The sequence below is a fragment of the Triturus cristatus genome, chromosome 1_1 (genome assembly GCF_964204655.1).
Source record: "Triturus cristatus chromosome 1_1, aTriCri1.1, whole genome shotgun sequence".
Classification (NCBI taxonomy): Eukaryota; Metazoa; Chordata; class Amphibia; order Caudata; family Salamandridae; genus Triturus; species Triturus cristatus.
Window position 1 is genome coordinate 1280282807 of NC_140579.1, and position 21710 is coordinate 1280304516.

General features: G+C 43.5%; 1 protein-coding gene across 12 annotated transcripts in view; it reads right to left on the bottom strand.

Annotated features, from left to right (window-relative positions):
- LOC146871964 (KAT8 regulatory NSL complex subunit 1-like) overlaps positions 1 to 21710 on the bottom strand; it is a 1874485-nt gene that overhangs the window by 158149 nt on the left and 1694626 nt on the right. For 4 of the 12 annotated variants that reach the window (XM_085652587.1, XM_085652577.1, XM_085652566.1 and 1 more), the window contains one exon: positions 3780 to 4003. The exons of the other annotated variants lie outside the window; for them this stretch is intronic. In XM_085652587.1, the coding sequence (XP_085508713.1) occupies positions 3952 to 4003 (52 nt within the window). In that variant the 3' untranslated portion in view covers positions 3780 to 3951. Of the gene's footprint in view, positions 1 to 3779; positions 4004 to 21710 lie in introns of those variants that run through there. 12 annotated transcript variants of the gene reach the window in all.

The following is a 21710-nucleotide window of genomic DNA, read 5'->3' on the forward strand; positions in this document are numbered from 1 at the left end:
AGGGTCTATTGAAATAGACCTGAGACTTATTATTGTACTAGTTACTAATAATGCGCATTCTATGTAGTTAGCATTCAGAGTATTTCCTTGGCTATCTGATGATTACGTGAAAGTTAATCAACCTTCTATGCAGAATTTACAACATAAAATACATTTGGTGCGGACATCACTGTTCAATCATGTCATTTTGTAGCTTCATCAACCTGTTTGATACAAACATCACTGTTCAATCATAAATCATTTTTTACATGATACAGACATAATTGTCCAATCTATGTTCAATCTGTAATACAAAATAAAATAAATAGTTGTGCTTAAAGAGGTGTTTTTTGTCCGAAATAAAACTACTCTACTTAGATGATGTACATGGGGCTCATTGTTTAGATTAGGTACTAGTGTGGATTTAAGTGAATTGCGGTGATGGGTAAAGTTCATTTAGAAAGCAGGGATCGCAGAGTGGACAGATACATCAAGTCCTTATATGTGTTAGAGAAAACAGGCCATCTCAAGTTTGTCGTTGAGCCCGTTTGGGGTCAAAGTTTGTAATCTTTTGATCCAAAACACCCTAGTAGGTGCTTTGAATTATCGCGATCTGGAGATTTTGATACTTCTTCAATAATTTGGAATTTAAGTTGAGCGATTTGGTGACGTGCTTCCTCCCAATGTACAGCTAAGCTTGAGGGGATACTTCTGGTACGTATTTTGCTTTTGTGCTCAGTCAGTCGGATTTTCATTTTTCTCTCTGTTTTGCCGACGTACAACAGTCTGCATGGGCACTTGATGGTGTAGATCACATTTTCAGAGTTGCATGTTGTACTGCTCAAGATTTTGATTGTTTGGCCCGTAAGTGGGTGCAATAAAGTGTCTCCTGTGATTGCATTATTGCAATGGATGCAATTCCAACATTTGTGTGTTCCATTAGTCTTAGTTAAAGATTCCGAAGTTGTGGGTAATGTTTTTCTTCTTGATAGCATCTCTTTCATTTTTTGTGCTCTTGTGTAGTCGAACAGTGGTTTTTCCTTAAATAATTCTTTGAAATCTGTTTCGAACTATAGTAGATCCCAGCGTTTATGTATAATCTTTTTTATCGCCGTCGATGTGGTGGAGTATTTGGACACAAAAACTGTACGTGTGCTAGTTTTCTTTAAAGACTTTTTGAGTAGCTCCCCACGAGGTCGAGTTTTGACTGGGTTTAGTTGCTCTTTAAGCAGATTTTCAGGGTACCCTTTGCTTGTGTAATTCTTAATCTGCTGTTGCCAAGTTGTTTCACAGGCCATGGTCGTAGAAGAAATTCGTTTAGTTCTTAAGAATTGAGAGACTGGTAAATTCCGAATGAGAGAGGGAGGATGAAAGCTGCTGAATAATAAAGCATTATTTTTGTCAGTTGGTTTTTTGTACACGCTAGTGTGTATTTCACCCTGTTCAATGTCTATCCAGACGTCTAAAAATGAGATTGCCTTGTGACTGATGGTGTGAATCAATTGTAATCTGGAGTCTATTAAATTTAGTGTCCGTATGTTGTTGATTAATGCTGGTTCTGATTTATTCCAAATGAGGAAGATGTCATCAATAAATCGTTTGAAGAATATCAAGCCTTCTTTCCATGTTGAGTCTTGTAGATTATAATCATTTTCAAACTTCGCCATGTACGTATTGGCGTATACTGGTGCTCCCGGAAAACCCATTGAAGTGCCGTTCAATTGTATGTAGAACCTTTCATTCCAGCTAAAATAGCTGTTTTGTAAACAAAACTCCAGTAATTGTAGAATGAAACATTTTGGTATGTGTGCATTTTCCTGTCTCAGTAAAGCCCATTCAACAGCTTCAATTCCATTAGCGTGTGGTATGGACGTATATAATGCCACCACGTCAATGGTGCATAAGATCCAATCTTCCGTGTTTAGATTTTTGATCGTCTCTAAGCTTCGCAGAAAATCTGTTGTATCTTCACTGTAAGTTTGCCAATTTTGAACAAATGACTGTAGAAAGGTGTCAATATACCGACCAGGTTTTTCAAATATAGAGTCGCATCCAGAGACAATGGGTCTGAATGGAGGATCAATGAGACTTTTGTGAATCTTGGGTAGTAAATAAATCTTAGGTCTACGGGGAAATTGAGAACTGAGGTAGTTCTTAGTGGATGAGGCAATCCAATTTAGATCTTCTGCTGGTTCTAAGATGGAGTTTAAATTTTTTAGAGATTTCCATAGTAGGATCCTTTGTTAAATTTCCATAAATTTCCTCATTGTTGATATGTTCCAAAACTTTCCTTTCGTAATGTTCTGTATCCATAAGTACTAGTCCTCTGCCCTTGTCTGCCTTGGAGATTGTGATGGTTGGATTTCTTGCCAGTTTCATTAGGGCGCTTTTTTCAGCTCTGCTTAAGTTTTTGATTTTCTTTGAGTATTGAATCTTTTTTAGATCTTGTTGCACCAGTAGTTCAAATGTATCCAGAGTTGTATGTGATACTGGAGCAGTGTAAGTGCTCTTAGGTTTAAAAGTATAAGGTGTTGGGTCTTTAGTAGAGTCTTGAGGACATATGTTCGTGAAGAAATTTCGTAGTCTTAAGGTTCTCATGAATTTATAGAACGCCACTTCTGTTTCTAACTCCGTGCTGTTATAAGTGCTCACAAAAGACATTCCTTTATTTAGCACTTTTTCTTCAAAAGCTGTCACTTTTGTTGAAGAAATATTAATTATGAGGTTTTCGTTTGACTCCTCAATCCTTTTTTGCTTTTTTCTTTGTTCTTTTCCTCTCCTTGTTTTCCCGTTCCATTGATTGCTTTGTTTTGATACTTGTCCGGTGGTCGTCCTTGTTCTCTGCCTGCTTCCAAAAAAGAAGAAGAGGTGGAAGAAGAAGTGCTAGGTATCGTGGTTGGTATACTTTCTTCTGTTGGTTTTGCAGTGGCTTTTGAGATGGCACCAGTTTTTAGGGATGCTCTCTGGGTATCAATATCCGATTCAGAAACTATGCTCTCATCCGAGGATACTTGAGTAGTTTTTTTAGTGAATCTTCGTTGCGCGTATACCTCCGCCCAAGTATAAGCCTCATTCAGCTTATAATCGATTGTATCTCGTTTGAATTTTCTCAATTTAGTTTCTTGTAACTCTTTTCCATATTTGTCTAATTTCAAGTTGAGATTTTCAAGGAATTGACCCCATGGTTCTACTTCCATTCTTGTAGATAAATAATTTTTTAATGTGTGTATTTCTTCTTCTAAATCGTGGATAGTTTTAGACAGCTCCTCAATTATCAGCAAAATCAGGTCCAGCGAACATTTATTGAGAATGGAATACCATTTTTCCATAAACTGTTGATTGTTTTGAAGCCTAAATAACATGGGGCGTATTGATAATCTGAGTCCACGTGGGATCCTTTTTACACGGTGGTATTGTATAAGTGTTGAGGCGTGTTTAATTCTCTTCTAGTTAGATATTCCAGTTGTCGTAGTTGCTGTGTGACAGATCCGCTTTGAGCGTCAAACGATTTTGTCTCCTTTATTAGATTGTAAATTTCATTGGCATCTTCTGTGGTGTAAACTTTGGTTGAAGCTCGGTTTTCTGTGATATTCGCTATAGACTCGAAAGACATTTTAGTAGATGGTGCTGTTCACCCAAATCGCAATGATATAGAACGTAGAAGTGGGTGGTGAACGCACTCAAATTTATAAAGATCTCACGAATTTTTCTAGGTATGCGTGCAGCGTTGCAAAATGCTTGCGGGGCATGTGGGATAACTAAGTGGAGTTGCCTCGTACTGGAAATTACTAGGACTGCAATTTGCACTGCTAATGAATCCTTTATATCATTTAGTACAATTTCAAAACAGAATATTACAAATGGTATACATTTTGTTCAATATATACTTTCATCTGTGCATTTTTACAATCAACATATACATGTTCAACTTTACATGAATATTAATCAAAGAACAAAAACAACATAATGTTTTTAAACACCCAATGCATTTCGGGACTTTCGTAGTCCCTTCGTCAGGGGTATGCTGTGAAAAAAAGGAGAGAATTTCAGAATCTGCGCTTTATGGGATCAATCAATCACAGTCAAAATCATGGTGATTTGTGCAAATACTGTGCTCCCCTCACCAAAGTGATCAATCTGTGGTTTACGATACCTTTATAAATTGGTACAGTGCTCTAGGGTTCACAGGTTCAGTCACTAGAGAGAGAAACATTCGAATGAGGACAACTGGCTCCCTATGTCATACTCTAGCTTATCACCAACACCATATCAAAAATATTACTTACCTGTAAGAATAGTTTTGCAGCCTAGACTCTTCTAGATTCACAAACTGTGCATATTCCGCCATCTAGTGGTTGGAGTCAGAAAGTGCTTTGTATTTTAATTTTATTTTTGCTTTGGGAGGTTGCGAAACCTGATCCCTCTGGTGAGGCTACAACCCCCATTGTGTGTGTGCAGGCTCTCAGATTATTTTTTCCCCTTCTGCATTGCAATTCTGTCTGCTTGTTGAATAAGTATAATATTGATTGCTTATAGGGCTGAGAGTGCAGGGACACTTGTCGATTTGTAAAATGTGACAGATATATATATATATATATATACACATACTGATATGTCCATACCTCTATATACATCATGTTTATGCATACATAGGTATACCTATATACTATTTCTTTTTTTTTTTATATATTTAGCTAGGTGTGTCCTCTTCCCAGAGGGAGCATCAGTTGATATAATAGGCGATATGCAGCCTAGTTGCTGCTTTTCTTTTTTTTTTATTAAATATATTACGTATGTAATATTTAAAGAGAGATGTATAGCTTTAGCTATTTTTTTAGTCCTTGGAAGTACTTATGTACTATGCTTATGTAGGGACTATGTTTTGAATTCTCCTTTTATTTACTTTGTTATTTATTTTCTTTTTCCTCCTTCACCGGGGAGGAGGGAGGGTCTTATGTGAATCTAGAAGAGTCTAGGCTGCAAAACTATTCTTACAGGTAAGTAATATTTTCGTTTTGCAGCATAGGTATCTTCTAGATTCACAAACTGTGCATCGATTGCGTAGCAGTATTTTGTAATTGTGGAGGAGGGAGTGAAGTGTAGTTGATTCCCCTAGGATACTAAAAAAACACAAATGGTTTTGAATACCACCTGTTTTGTGAGAGAACATGAGTTCTTATGTTGTGAATACCTAGTAGGTATCCATATGGCTTTCCTTTGAGTAAAGTACCCATATATGTACTCCCTTGTGTATATATCTGCCTTTGTTTTAAAAATAGTTTATCTGTGACCAGGCACAAACCGATTGGATGTTGTATTAAAAATACTTAAATTTTAATCGGCCCATTCATCCTTGTGTGGGTTAACACCTGACTTGCTCGCTTTATTCTGCGAGTGCTATTTTTTCTCTCCCTTTAATATGGTTTTTTAAGAACCACTAGCTCTTGTTTGTATGTTTATTTATTTATGTTTGATGCAATGGGACGGTTTTTAAAGCCTTATGTAGATATGGCTTAATGTTTTTTTTGAGGTGCCTGGCTGATTTACGCGAGCACGTATTTTTTTTGTTTGATGCTCACCTTGGTAGCAACAGACAACTGTATGGGTATCCTGTTGAAATTTGTTATTACCCTTTAATGGTTATGGTCTTGTAGAACATGGACGTTATTACATGCTTATGCGTCCTGTTTATGTTCTCAGGAGACAATGGAGGGTAGAGGAAAGAAAAGGCCTTACCCTATTATATGCCTTGTGCCATAAACGCACCTTAAGCTATACCAGCTATATATCTAATATATATATATTTTGCTGTAGAAGCACACATGTGTTTGCCTATATTCTCTTCCTGAAGAATACTCCACCCATGTGGTATATCCCAAATGTTGACTTGTAGAGGCAAGATGTTGTCATGGACTTCGTTTGGCCCCTGGTTTTAATGAAGGTTACGGCCCTTGACGTGCATTGTGCACAGTGGGCCTTTTGGAGAACTACCTGCGAATGGTCTCCTAATTTGTATTAGTCTAATGCCTGCTGTTATTGGTATCGAGCTCCCTTGTGATTACGCGCAAGGGAGAGATAGAGTAACATTTGAGTGTGCTGTGCGCAGACCTTGTGCAGTTTTTATCATGTAGTCAGGAAGCCTGAAGAACTACGCCCTGTTTTGTGGTTTTTTATTTTTTGCACTTATGAATTGTTAATGGTAGTTGTAACGTAAACACAACCTGGTAAGGTGTGTGTTGCGTTTGCCTTTATATATTGTGATGAGTAGGAGGCCCTATCCGGTGAGCCAGATGTGAGGAATGTGTTCTTACATTATCCCCGTTAACCTGCCTTGCTATATGGTAGGCATATACAATGTTAGAGGTATTGATTAGTTTGTCTTTTGTGTTAATGTGTGTAGGTGCAGCATGTGGTGGTAAGGTGTTAACACCCCCCCCCCCCCCCTCCCCAACATATTTGGCGAATTTTATGGTCGCGGCCAACCTCAGTTTCCGGCCATATGGGACACCTCTGGAAGTCGTGGTTATCTCCTCTCGAAGAGTTGCCGGCTCCCTTACGGTGTCCATAAAAGGTCGCGGGCAACCCCAGTTGCCGGCCTTAGTTTTGGAAGTCGCGGTTAACTCCCCTTGAAGAGTTGCCGGCTCCCTTATGGTGCCAAGATCAGTCTCCGCTGTAGGAGAAGACTGCCACCTTTTTTGGCTCGCCACACCCATAGTGTATGTGAGATGAGTGTGGTTGTGGTAAGCCCACCCATATCATGGTGATCAGCCCATTTAGTGAAGCTGACTCACCTTTGTTATTGAAGCAAACATAATGTTGTGCTGCAAGTACATATTGCATTGGTGAAATAAATGCTGTGTAGCGTGCGTAGATATGTACTTGTATTTTGGGGTTTGAGTCTTGGTGATTGAGACTTAATTGCCCCTTAGAAGTAACAGTGCGTTTAAAGTATGTATAGTGTCATATTTGCAGCACTGTCTGTATCAGAACATTATGTATGCTGTATATTTTCTCTGTTTTCTATCTCACAAGGAGTGACACATACAGAAGTTGCATGTAACATGTATGGTGTAATTTCCTACAAAAACAAAAGACTGCCTCTGTAGGATAAACATCGCATTGTATAACTGTTAAAGTCATCAATAAAGTGTGTTAAAAAAAATGTATGCTGTATATTTTACACAGGCGCCATGCGTTGTGTTACTGGTAAGTGGCGCGTACATGCATACATACACATATACCCCTACACGGCCAAATATATATATATATATATATATATATACATATATATATACACACACCCATATATGAAAACCGTCCACACTCCTACACCTTTATGTACCTATGTGTGTGTGTGTGTGTGTGTGTATATATATATATATATATATATATATATATATATATATTCACTTAAAAAACCATAGGTTTCACACATGTTATAGTTAGGTGGATATTTCACTCGTAAAAAACCAATGAAATTCCCCCGTTCTAGTTAGTTCAGATAACTATAACTCGCGCGACCGCAATCCACTGCTGATGACGTCACATATTACATCACTGATGACATGGTCAGTGGCATCACTCATGACATCACTGATGACATCATCCTTGTGATAGAGTGGCGGCCGCGCGAGTTATAGTTATTTGAACTAACTAGAACGGGGGAATTTCATTGGTTTTTTACGAGTGAAATATCCACCTAACTATAACATGTGTGAAACCTATGGTTTTTTAAGTGAATTTGCAAGGTTTTTTAAATGCTAATTCCTAACTATAACGTGTGTGAAACCTATGTTTTTTTTCAGTGAATTTCAAAGGTTTTTTAAATGCTAAGTTATGTATGTATTACCGCCGCGATTTTTTAATAAAAAATTTAAAATGTTTTTTTCTGCCTTTGGGATCCTTCAGGGATCCCCTGACAAAGGCTAGGGGGTCAGGAACTCTCTACCCTGCCCCCTTTTCACGTTCCAGGGGGGCAGAAAAGCCCACTAGACACCAGTGAATTAGTGTAAATAAAAATGGAAGTGACCCCTTTGGCAAGTGTCGCTTCCAGGGGGCAATTTTTATAATATGTATTTGGCCCACCCGCCCCGGGACAGAGTAGCCTTTCTTTTCCCTGCTGTTTTCTGCCCCACCTGGCACATAACCCGATTGACCATTTGGGTAGTAACATAGCATGTTGTAATGTTTATGGTTATATTTTTTGTGAATTGCAATAGTAATGTTTTTTTTTTTAACTTTTTTGTTCTAGGTGAAGGCTTTTGCTCTTTTCAGTTTGCCGTGTTGTTACTGGTGGTTCTGCTGTTTGTGTAGTTTGGTAAGAGACTCTTTTTTGTACAATGTAAATGTGTTTGATTTCTCTGCATGAATTTTTTTAGCAAATGGTGTAATGATAGCAGTATGTTTGTTTTTTGAGTGTCAAAAACTTTTTGCATTGGTGCTCGATGTGTATTTTGTGGTCTTGTGAGTAAATTTTTTTTTTCTTCTTTCTAGTTTGATATCCTTGGTTTTTGCTGTGTCACTGCAGAGTTGGTTTCTGGTGAGTGCAGCTGTCTCTTGTAATTGGATTGTATAGTTTTTGAGTACATTGATCTTTGTGATAAAGGTACACATTTCTTTACTTACTTGGTTTGCACATTGTTGGTTGTTGTTGACTTGTTTGTGCAGGCTTCTATCTTAGTAAGTAAAATGGCTAGCCGCAGGATTACTGCTCAGCAGGTTGTTGGTTTGCTGTTTGAGTCTTCCTCTGACCATGGTTCAGAGACTGACTCTGCATCTGAGGGAGAGGAGGCAGGGGACGATTCTGGCAGTGAGTTGTCTCTCCGTATGGAGTCATCGGATGATGAAGATACTCTTAGTGCGGCAAGAGCCATCTGGGCTGCAGCCTGGGGCTGCAAGGCTTCCCGTTGGTGTAGTGCGGCAAGAGGCATCAGGGCTGCAGGCTGGGGCTGCAAGGCTTCCCCTTGAAAGTGATGACCTCTGGGTTGCCCCTGGCATGGTGCAGCCGGCATTGCCAGAGTTTACTGGTGTTCAAGGGTCTAGAGTGAATACTGAAAACTTTTTGCCGGTAAATTTTTTTCAGTTGTTTATGGACGATGTGTTTTTGGCAGAGATTGTTGAGCAGACTAATTTGTATGCAGAACAGTTTTTGAGGGACCACAGTGCCAGACTTAGGCCCTACTCTAGAGCTACCTGGTGGACTCCCACAAATGTTGAAGAGACAAAGAAGTTCTTGGGTTTAACTTTTTTGATGGGCTTGCTAAGGAAGCCATCAATGTCTTCATATTGGTCTAGCAGTCCCTTGATGGCAACGTCTATTTTTCCGGCAGTCATGAGTCGTGACAGGTATTTGCTTCTGCTTCGGATGATGGATTTTCTTGATAATGGTTTAGCGTTGCCACGAGATCACCCTGATTGTGACCGTCTTTTTAAGATTAAGCCCGTCCTTGATCACTTTGTGGATCGATTTTCTGAGATTTATGCCCCTGGGAAAGAAATTGCAGTGGATGAGTCTTTGGTGTTGTTCAAGGGCCGCTTGGTTTTTAGGCAATACATTCCTAGTAAGAGGGCACGCTATGGAATAAAGCTGTATATGCTGTGTGACAGTAGGACTGGATATGTGTCTAATTTCAGGGTGTACACCGGTAAGGAATCTAGGATTAACCTCCCTGGTTGTCCGTCCACTTTTGGAGTGACTGAGAAACTTGTTTGGGAACTTGGTAGAGGATTTTTCAACAAAGGCCACCATTTATATGTAGATAACTTCTACACTGGTGTGCGGTTGTTCAGGGAATTGGCCAAAGTGGACACTTTTGCTTGTGGCACAATCCGCTCTAACCGTAAAGGTTTCCCGAAAGAACTTGTTTGTCAAAAGCTTGTGCGGGGACAGTGCAGTGCGTTGCGTTGCCAGGAGCTTCTTGCTGTGAAGTTTTCAGACAGGAGAGATGTCTACATGCTGACTACCATCCATGATGAAAGCACTGCACCTGTGACCGTTTGGGGTCAGGTCGCTGAAGCGCGCAAACCTGTGTGCATTTTAGACTATAATAGGCACATGGGTGGTGTTGACAGAGTAGATCAGAGGTTGGAACCTTACACTGCTCTTCGTAAGGCTTACATTTGGTACAAGAAGTTGGCTATCCATCTTTTCCACTTGGCAATGTTTAATGCTATTGTTGTGTTCCAGGATTCTTGCCCTGAGTCAAAGATGACTTTTGCTAAGTTTCAGGAGTCTGTAATAGGCAGCCTTGTTGTAGTGGAACAGGCAAGTGTTCCTAGAGTTGGAGTGGTGGAGGATGTTGCTAGATTGAAAGATCGCCACTTTCCAGATCACATTCCTCCCACACCCTCAAAAGATTTTCCCAATAGGAGATGTAGAGTCTGTTGGCGAAGAGGTACGCGGAAGGAGAGTCGTATGTACTGCCCCGACTGTCCTTCTCATCCTGCACTGTGTCTTCCTTCTTGTTTTAGAGCGTACCACACGCGAAAGAATTATTGGGAGCATTCATGAGTGGTAAAGTGAACTGCCTGGTCTGTATTCTTTGGATAATTTGATTCTGTTTCAAGGTTGGTGTTAGTGCAATGTATTTAGTTGCTGATTTTCTGTTAGAAGATTTGTATCTATTTGCGATTTGTTTGTGTTTTTATTTTTTTCTAAAAAAATCCTAAATGTGATGGCGGTGTGTGTAGGCTTGCCCTTGGCTGTTGGTGTGTGTGGACTGGCACTTGGTTGGTGGTGTGTGTGGAATGGTGCTTGGCTGGCGGTGACCATGGACTGGCGGTGTGCATGGACTGCCGGTGTGCCTGGACTGGCGCTTGGCTGGCGGTGTGCCTGGACTGGCGCTTGGCTGGCGGTGTGCCTGGACTGGCGCTTGGCTAGCGGTGTGCGTGGACTGGCGCTCTGCTAGCGGTGTGTGTGGACTGGCGCTCTGCTAGCGGTGTGTGTGGACTGGAGCTCGGCTGGCTGTGTGTGAGTAGTGACTTTCTGCTGGTCACTACACACACTGCTAGCTGAGTGCCACTCCACGCAATCCATCAGCATGTGTAGTTGCTGTGTCTGGATTGTGGGCGTGTGAAAGTGATGGGCCCTTGAATGGCGCTGTGTGCTGGTGTGAGTGTTATGTGATGGGCCCGCGGCTGGCGGTGTGAATGGTTTTGTATGTCTCACACGTATGAAAGGTGTATGAATGGCCTGTAAAGAGGTTGGTGCCTTGTCGTGGCTTTACAGCTCACGAGCTGTGAGTCAATGGTTCAGTTTCTCGCCCTTTCAATTATTACCAGTGCATTTCATGTTTAGTGAAATCACTTGCTAATACAATTGTATCTACTGAACCATCACTCACCCTCGTGCCAAATCCAACCAGTATGTGTGTGGGCTTGCGGATTAGATGGCTGTGCAGTAATATTTGTCTTTCTGAAGCAGGGTGTACCCTGTCCCTTTTTGGTGAATTTTGTACTGTGTTGCTTTTGTACCTGGTGGTGCGAATGGTCTTGTTTGTATCACGTATGAAAGGTGTGTGAATGGCCTGTAAAGTGGTTGGTGCCTTGACGTGGCTTTACAGCTCACGAGCTGCGAGTCATTGGTTTGGTTTTTTGTGAATTTAATTATTGACAGTGCATTTCATTTTTGTGAAATCTCTAGTTAATAAAATTTAATACACTGAACCATGACTCGCCCTCGTGCCAAATCCAACCAGTATGTGTGTGTGTTTGAGGAATAGATGGTTGTGCAGCAATCTTTGTCTTTAGTTTCTCTGCCAAGGTACACTTTCCATGTAAGAATAACCCACCAAGTGTAGATATTGTCTAAAACCCATGGGAGTTCATGGTGATGTCTCTCTTGTGAATTCAAATTTTTTTTTTTATCCCCAATGTCCTGCAAACCTCAAAATGTCTGCCACATTTTCTTTGCAATTTTACTCCAAAATTCTCACGCTGTAGGAACAATAGTTAATCTGGTTTTGCAAGGGTGGTCACTTTGGTTTTTGACCCGGTGCTCGGTGGCCATCTAGGGAAACCTACCAAACCCACACATTTCTGAAAACTAGACACCCGGCGGCTTCCAGGGAGGTATGGCTTGCGTGGATTCCCCAACGTTTCCTTACCCAGAATCCCCTGCAAACCTCAATTTTAGCTGAAAAAAATCACTTTTTTCACACATTTTGGGGTGGGAAAGTTGTGGCATCACCGGGCTCACAAATTTACCACCACCCAGCGTTCCCCCAGGTCTCCCTGTAAAAATGGTGCCTCACTTGTGTGGGAGGCCCAAGTACCCGCGGCAGGCAAGGGCCCAAAACGTAGTGAGGTGACATCAAAATGGCCTATCGCAAAACCACCTGGGTTTGCAAGGGGGGTCACTTTGGTTTTTGACCCGGTGCTCGGCGGCCATCTAGGGAAACCTACCAAACCCACACATTTCTAAAAACTAGACACCCGGCGGCTTCCAGGGAGGTATGGCTTGCGTGGATCCCCCGTTTCCTTATCCACAATTCCCTGCAAACCTCAATTTTAGCAGAAAAAAATCACTTTTTTCACACATTTTGGGGTGGGAAAGTTGTGGCATCACCGGGCTCACACAAATTTACCACCACCCAGCGTTCCCCCAGGTCTCCCGGTAAAAATGGTGCCTCACTTGTGTGGGAGGCCCAAGTACCCGCGGCAGGCAAGGGCCCAAAACGTAGTGAGGTGACATCAAAATGACCTATCGCAAAACCACCTGGTTTTGCAAGGGGGGTCACTTTGGTTTTTGACCCGGTGCTCGGCGGACATCTAGGGAAACCTACCAAACCCACGCATTTCTGAAAACTAGACACCCAGCGGCTTCCAGGGAGGTATGGCTTGCGTGGATCCCCCAACGTTTCCTTACCCAGAATCCCCTGCAAACCTCAATTTTAGCTGAAAAAAATCACTTTTTTCACACATTTTGGGGTGGGAAAGTTGTGGCAAGTACCCGCGGCAGGCAAGGGCCCAAAACGTAGTGAGGCAATGTCGCCTCACTACGTTTTGGGCCCTTGCCTGCCGCGGGTACTTGGGCCTCCCACACAAGTGAGGCACCATTTTTACCGGGAGACCTGGGGGAACGCTGGGTGGTGGTAAATTTGTGTGAGCCCGGTGATGCCACAACTTTCCCACCCCAAAATGTGTGAAAAAAGTGATTTTTTTCAGCTAAAATTGAGGTTTGCAGGGGATTCTGGGTAAGGAAACGTTGGGGGATCCACGCAAGCCATACCTCCCTGGAAGCCGCCGGGTGTCTAGTTTTCAGAAATGCGTGGTTTTGGTAGGTTTCCCTAGATGGCCGCAGAGCACCGGGTCAAAAACCAAAGTAACCCCCCTTGCATTAATAGGCCATTTTGAAGTCACCTCACTACGTTTTGGGCCCTTGCCTGCTGCGGGTACTTGGGCCTCCCACACAAGTGAGGCACCATTTTTACCGGAAGACCTGGGGGAAAGCTGGGTGGTGGTAAATTTGTGTGAGCCCGGTGATGGCACAACTTTCCCACCCCAAAATGTGTGAAAAAAGTGATTTTTTCAGCTAAAATTGAGGTTTGCAGGGGATTCTGGGTAAGGAAATGTTGGGGGATCCACGCAAGCCATACCTCCCTGGAAGCCGCCGGGTGTCTAGTTTTCAGAAATGCGTGGGTTCGGTAGGTTTCCCTAGATGGCCGCCGAGCACCGGGTCAAAAACCAAAGTGACCCCCCTTGCAAAACCAGGTGGTTTTGCGATAGGCCATTTTGATGTCACCTCACTACGTTTTGGGCCCTTGCCTGCCGCCGGTACTTGGGCCTCCCACACAAGTGAGGCACCATTTTTACCGGGAAACCTGGGGGAACGCTGGGTGGTGGTAAATTTGTGTGAGCCCGGTGATGCCACAATTTTCCCACCCCAAAATGTGTGAAAAAAGTGATTTTTTTTCAGCTAAAATTGAGGTTTGCAGGGGATTCTGGGTAAGGAAACGTTGGGGGATCCACGCAAGCCATACCTCCCTGGAAGCCGCTGGGTGTCTAGTTTTCAGAAATGCGTGGGTTTGGTAGGTTTCCCTAGGTGCCGGCAGAGCTAGGGTTCAAAAACTACAGCTCGTCACTTTGCCAAAAAAGGGTCATTTTTCACTGCAAACTTGAGGTGTGACCACGTTGCGTTTTGCGCCATTTCCTGTCGCGGGCACTATGCCGACCCCCACAAGTGAGGTACCATTTTTCTCGTAGGACTTTGGGGAACGCGGGGTGGGTGGAAATTTGTGGATCCACGCAGATTCCAGAACTTTCCATCACAGAAATGTGGAGAAAATTTGTATTTTTTGTCAATTTTTTACGTTTGCAAGGGATTCTGGGTAACAGACCATGGTGGGAGGCACTCAAGTCACCCCATCCTGGATTCCCCTGGGTGTCTAGTTTTCAAAAATGTATAGGTTTGCTAGGTTTCCCTAGGTGCCGGCAGGCCTAGGGTTCAAAAACTACAGCTAGACTCTTCGCAAAAAAAGTGTAAATTTTCAGTGTGAAAATGTGGTGTGTTCACCTTAGGTTTTGAGCCACTTCCTGTCGTGGGCACTATGCCTACCCACACAAGTGAGGTACCATTTTTATCGGGAGACTTAGGGTAGTTCAGATTTGTAAAGCAACTGTTATTACCTATTGATTTTTGATGCATTTCTCCCTTCTAAATGAAAGACATTGTGTAAAAAAAAAAATCATTTTGAAAAATGACCAATAATTGTCATGCAAGTATGAGTATTCCCAATTTCGAAAATGTCCAAATATGCACTGTTTCTAAACTCTGTAATTTGTTCCCATTTCAGAAATACATAGGTGTCTTTCATACCGATTTTTCCATGTATACATTTTCCCACAATAATTGCTATATACCCGGAACAAAAAAAAAAACCATTACAAAATGCTGCTCAGTTTTTTACTCTGGGTTCGTTGGGCTCTTGGTGAACCTACAAGTCCTATATATCCCCACAACCAGGAAGGTCCACCGGATGTAACGGTACATTGCTTTCAAAGAGATGTCATAATTCGAAGAAGTTACAGGTGAAAACGTTGACTCAAAAGGCTGCTTTTTTCAACAAATTTTTAATTTTTCCTATATTTACCTGTTAGTTTCTATAAAGAAACCTTGATGGATCTACACAAATGACCCCTTGCTGAATTCAGAATTTTGTCTACTTATCAAAAATGTATAGCTTTCCAGGATCCATTATTGTTTTTCTACCCATTTTTACCATTATCTGGAAGGAGGTTCAAAGCACAAAAAATAGCAAAAATAGGGTATGTCCCAGAAAAATGTCAAAACTGTGTAAAAAATGTTGGATTTCTGACAATAATCTGTCATTCCCTAAAAGCTGGAGAAATTGTGATTTCAGCCCCACAAACCCTTTTTTGATATCATTTGCAGAGAAAAACCCAGACGCTTTCATTTGCAGCCACTTTTCCCCATTTTTCACAAAAAAAACAAAATGTTGCTGTATTTTGACTAATTTCTGGGAACCCTCTAGGAGAATCCACAAACCCTGGGTACCTTTAGAATCCCAATGATGTTGGAAGAAAAGGACGCAAATTTGGCGTGGATACCTAATGTGGTCAAAAAGTTACAGGGGCCTAAGCGCGCACTACCCCAAATAGCCCAAAAAAGGCTTAGCACAGGAGGGGAAAAGGCCTAGCAGCGAAGGGGTTAATTAACATAGCCTTGCCACGTTAGAGTTTGTAGAGGCTCTGTAGGAAATGCTGCAATAATGCGCGCATTTGTACCTTGTGGTGTGAGGCACCTTTGTTCTTGATCCATTGTACCTTGGATTAACTTAACCTCGCAACGTGAGAGTTTGTAGAGGCTGAGTAGGTAATGCTGTGAAATTGCGCGCATTCGAATGTATTTGTTTACATGTAGTCCCAGCCCATGGATTTATGCATGCGAGATTACCTTGCATTTGTTCTTGATCCATTGTACCTTGGATTAACTTAATCTCGCAACGTGAGAGTTTGTAGAGGCTGAGTAGGTAATGCTGCAAAATTGCGCGCATTTGTATCTTGTGGTACGAGGCAGAGTGCTATGGCCCAATGTTATCCAATGGGGGTTTGGGGGTCTCCGGTTGGTGGCTGCTGGCAAGCAGGTCATTTGGTTGTGGGAGCAAAATACCTGGACTTTAGCTCAGGGCAAATGGGAAAACAAAGTGGCACCAAAGGTGCACCCTCAGCAGCATTAGGGCGGCCGGATGCAGGCTGCTGTTTCAAAGTCGGGCGCCCTGTTTTCAATGAGAAACCTCCGGTTTGCAAAGGCACTGCAGGCTTGGGGACGAAGGTCTTCTGGGTGCGACCACCACTTTGAGAGTTAAGTTGGGAAGTTAGGGGTTGGTTAGGCACCGTCGGTTTGAGCACCCAAGGCCGTGGGGGGTCAGGTGCAGGGGTGCCTTTTGGGGTCAGATCTTCTTACCAGCTCCTGGTCGCGGTTGGGGGGGCCTTCTGGATTTAGGCTGCAGGCGTCGGCCGGAGGCAAGACAGGAGTTGCCAGATCTCGGGTCAGGATCGCTGGGGGGGACCTCCTAGTGGTGTTTGCCCACTAGAGCTTGGGCCGTGGACGGCGGATGCAGAGTGGGGCAGATTTGCGGTGTCCGGCCAGAGGTTGCAGATGAACAAATCTGGTGTTCATGGGAAACAAAGTCTTTGGGGTTGGAGGCAGGCAGGTCCTCCAGGGTTTTCGAGGTTGCTGGCTGCAGGACACACTGAGGTTTCGTAGGAGCAGGTTCGAGGTGGAGACAGGCTGGTAGGGATGCGGCCAAGTCAGTGGGCGCCTTCCCCTTGTTACCTGCTGTACGGCTGTTCGGTCCTCCTTCTTGTAGTTTCTTCTTGTCTGAGGAAGCAAGGTTCAGGGGTGCCCCATAATACTAGATTTAGGGGCGTTACAGGTAGGTAAAAGACGGGACCAATGGGTCCCTGCCCTGGGGTGGGTACACCCCCTATTATGCCACCCTCCAGTGGGAGAAGGGCATGAGCCTGTACCTGGTTGGTTGAGTATCCTAATCTGCAAGATGGCAGGGACTGGGAGTTGTGCTTCATCTCACATCTCCCACCTGAGGGGTGGAGTTGGCAGAGGTGGGCACACCTCTCTTCCTCACTTGTTTTCCCGCCGGTTCTCCAGCCCAAAGTGGGGGTCAGAACCAGTGGGGACCAGTTGCTGAAAGCAGCAAGTGGCCTGGGGAAGCTCACAAAGGCAGCAAGCCTTTGAGGCTTCCCCTTCGTGAACCCTGCCCATCCTGGGGAAGGCGGCTTGGCACCTCGTCCCAGGATGTGCATTGTTTCAGGCCCCAGAGAGCAGCAGGCTCTCGACCCAGGGGTTCAGAAACGTCTGGTGGTGGTAGCTTAAAGCAGCCACTCAGCCTGGACACTAGTGGTGGGTTGGTTTTCAGGGGGCATCTCTAAGATGCCCTCTGTGTGCATTTTTCATTAAATCCAAGACTGTCATCAGTGTGGGTTTAATGTGATGAGAAGTTTGATACCAAACTTCGCAGTGTTCAGTGTAGCCATTATGGTGCTGTGGAGTTTGTAGTGACAAACTCCCAGCACCATATAATGGCAGCACCGCACTTACAATGTCTAAAAACGGACTTAGACACTATAGGGGTACAGGGCTCATGCACCTGTCCCTCACCACTGGTATAGTGCACCCTGCTAGAGGGGTGACTGATCTATGCCAGGGCAGTGGGTTGTAGGCATGAAACACGGAGGTGTGTGCCATGTTGACTCTTCACTTTGTTCTGCACCGAAACACGCAGCCTGCAAAGGCAGTGTGTGTGTGTGTAGAGGTAAAGAGCCTCTCAGGGTGGCACAATAAGTGCTGCAGCCCTTAGAGGTCTTCCTGGTCACAGTGCCCTGGGTACCTGTGGTACCATTTACCAGGGGTTGACCTGTGGCCAGAGATGCCTATTGGGTTAGTTTTGGAGAAAGAACACAGGCCCTGGGAACCTGATTGGCAGGGATCCAGGGCATATCAAGTGAAAGTGCATCAGTGGTCTGAAAAAATGTGGGGGGTAAGGCTTGTGTGGAAATGAAAATCGTGGAAGTGAGAATGAATGTAGTGCTACTTCACCAGAACCTCCAGAATGCTACTACTTTACTCACCAGCACGGCGGAGATTTATTGACACGGCAAAGATGCTGAAAACTGCTCCAGGCGTAATAACATGCACAAAATTGGCATCCCTGAAGATGCAGAGGGTAATGACCCCAAAACCGGTTGCAGACATTTTGGAGCACTGGATCAAATCTTGGATGTTTCCCCAAACATTTATCCTCCTGGTTTGCAATAGAAAGGACCTATCATGCGTTGACTTACAAGACTTCCCCCAGGGCCTCCCGTAGACCGAAAACTGCTTGCATCCTTTATTGCAGGGAAAGAGATACGATCCATAGGGAGGCTCAGGTACTTTCAGAGCTCTGGTGCGGCAACACTAAGGTTCTCCTTTTTTCTGACTACTCCCGCAAAGTTCAGCAGACACCGCTCCTACACAGAGGCCATGCAAAAACTCATGGCCATGGGGCTCCAGTACCGCTTATTGTTCCCAGTTTACCTCCGCGTCACTTATGCCAATAATTACATTTTTTTAACAATCTAGAGTCACCTTGGCAATTCCTCACAGAAGACCATCCACTCCGTAGCCACACTGCCTCCAAGTCCCCCCCCCCGCCCAAACTCTACTGACCTATAGGGACCGTCGCTTCTGCGTAAATCACACAGGTGGCGCACTCCTTCCCAAAGGAGACAGAAAACTGCTTGATCCAAGTCACTTTCACAGTCTCCACAGGTCCGGCTGCTATCATCTTTGCCTTCTTTCAATCCTGCCTCCGATGGGGGAGGAGCGGGGACTGGATCAGGATAAGCCTCGAACCTCCCCATCATCTCCGTGGGCTGCTCTCCACTCAGACACTGACCTCTTTAGCAGCCTCACAATTTAACTTGAATTAACTCCGCGAGTGCCAGGTTCCCAAGATTTGAGAATTGTTTTACTCAGCTTACTTATTTAGCTGTCCTTTTGTCTTCTGCGCAGACGTCTCTACCAAATAGAATGTCAGTTACCAATTTATCCATTACTAAGTTGGGGTTTCCTCCTTTCATGCCACTACATTGTTGTTTACATTGTTCCTTGTCTGACGTCAGACAGCGCCCCGGAAGTTTCTGTGCATGGTAACCATCTCCAGACTCTTTTTTTTCTTTTCTCTTGGTCCTTAAGGGTATTTAATTTTCCTGTTTAATGTTTCCTCTCTTCCTCTTGTGTCATATTCTTTCCACCCGTTTGATTTCCTCATTTCTGCGGAGGCGGGTAGGTCGTATGTGAATCCAGAAAACTCTTCAAGCTGCAAAACTACTCCTACTGGTAAGTAACCATTTCGTTTTGCAGCATGAATCCTTTCTTGGATTCACATTTGGGGGTTTCCCCTTCCTTGGGATGGCAGGGGTGAGATGAGGAAGAGTTTGTGAACAGGTGTTAAAGTACTTTCTGTCCCACCTGAGGTTCCTTTTTCATCTGCATATCCACACAATGTTTGCTAGAAGTAAGTGAAGATGCTCATGTAGCAGCTGCGCATTTGTGTCTATTGACACATTTGCCATAAAGGCTAGGGTTGCCCCCTTTTTACTTGTTGAATGTGCCTTTGGTCATAAGGTTAGTGTTTGTCCCACTGAGGAGTAGCATGTCTGAATTGCCTCCACAATCCATCGTGCAATTGTTCCTTTTGTAACAGGTGAACCTTTTCTGGACTTTACGTGAGACGAAAATTTGATTTCCCTTACGAAATTGTTTTGCTCCTGTAGATAATATAATAATGCTCTCCTTACGTTCAGAGTATGTAGGTTTCTTTCCACCTGTGTTTGAGGGTTCTTGAAGAAAACTACTAACTGAATGCTTTGAATCAGATGACATTTGCTCACCACCTTGGGTAGGATTTGGGGATTAGTTCTAAGAACTATTTTGTCGTGGATTTGCATTTATGGTTCCTCAATAGTTCAAGCTTGGAGTTCACTTACTCTCCGTAGTGATGTTATAGCAAATAGTAAGGCAGTTTTTATTGCGAAATGCCATAAGTCTGCTTTATGCATTGGTTTGTAAGGCTCGGTCATGAGCTGGTAAAGTACAGGGTTTTAACTACACATAGGAGCTGAAACCTTCTTTATAGGAGTTATCCTTTAGGAACCTTCCAAGAACCTTTTGATGACGGGTAATGTGAAAACGCTTACATAATCTACCCCGGTATACGCCACAATTGCCGCCAAGTGCACCTTGAGGGTTAGTTAATTGCACCGTCTAGCAAATGGGTGAGATAAATTATCACCGTCTCCTGAGTAGACATTTAATCTAGGACATTACTGCCTTTGCACCAAAGGAGATACCATTTCCACTTAGCTGTGTAGCATTGTCTTGTTGGTCTTCTTCCTTCCCTTCGTACCTCCATTGTTCTTTGGGGTATGTTTAGATGTCCAAATTCTATGTACTCGGGCGCCAGGCTGAGTGTTGCTGGTTCTGGATGGAACACTTGTCTCTTTTGCATTGTGAGGCGGTCTCACTCTTCCTTGATCATGATTTTCTGTCCTTTGTACAGTTTGACCAAGTTTGAGAACCAGGTAGGTCTCAAACATTGAGCGGCTATGAGGATTAGGTTTGTTCCTGGTTGCCTGGCCTTCTCCAGTACCTTGTGTAGAAGAGGAATGGGGGAAAAGGCGTAGGCAAATCTCTGTGGCCATTTTAGTGACGGGGCATTCCCTTCCGATTGGTGGTGTCAAAGCTTAGAGGCGAAGAATTGGCATTTCCTGTTCTCTGTTATTCCTAATAGGTCTATTGTTAGTGTTCCCCAGAGACTGATTTTTTTTTATAGGCTTCTCTGTTTTATTTCCTATTCGTGTGAGCTGCTGTTCTGTCTGCTGTGTTGGTCTGCCTCTGTGTGGTCTTTCCCTGGTAGATGGATTGTTTGCAGGTTGATCCTCCATGTTATAGCCCATTGCCATATCTCTAGTGCTAGTTTGCATAGGGTGAATGACTGTTCCTCCTTGTCTGTTCATTTAAAACGTTGCTTTATTGTCCGTCTGGATCAATACTGTCCTCCATGTAATGTGGGCGTGAAAAGCTTTCGATGCTAGTAGCACTGTTTTCATCACTAGGAAGTCTATGTGCCTTATGGAGTCCGAGTTGTTCCACTGACACTGAATTTTCAATTTTCCAGTATGCGCTCCCCATCTTTTGTGAGATGAATCTGTTGTGAGGGTCGATGAGGAAGTTGTCGTTTTGAGAAGCCGACCTAGGATTATGTTCTTGGATGTCCATCATTGTGTCTCCTTCTGTACCTTTTCTGTTACGTCTAGATCTTCCCAACTCTTTGTGGTTTGTGACCAATTGTTGAATAGCCATTCTTGTACAGGGCGCATGCGCAGATGAGCATGTGTAATGAGGGGATGCATAATACCATCATGCGCATCAGTTTCATGACCGTCCTCACGGTCAGAGACTGCCCCTTCTGACAGAGGTGAGTTTATTCTCCGATTGCTTGAATTGTCTTGTGTGTCAGGTATGCCTGTGCCACTTTGGAAATGCAGTCTAGTCCCTAGGAAGATATTTTCCAGTACTGGGGTTGGCCATGATTTAAGGTTTATGGAGAACCCCAGCTTCTGTAGATTCTGTGATTATTTTTTTAATATGTCTGACATTTATTTCTTGAGTTTGCCTTCACCAACCAGTTGTCTAGATAAGGGTAGAC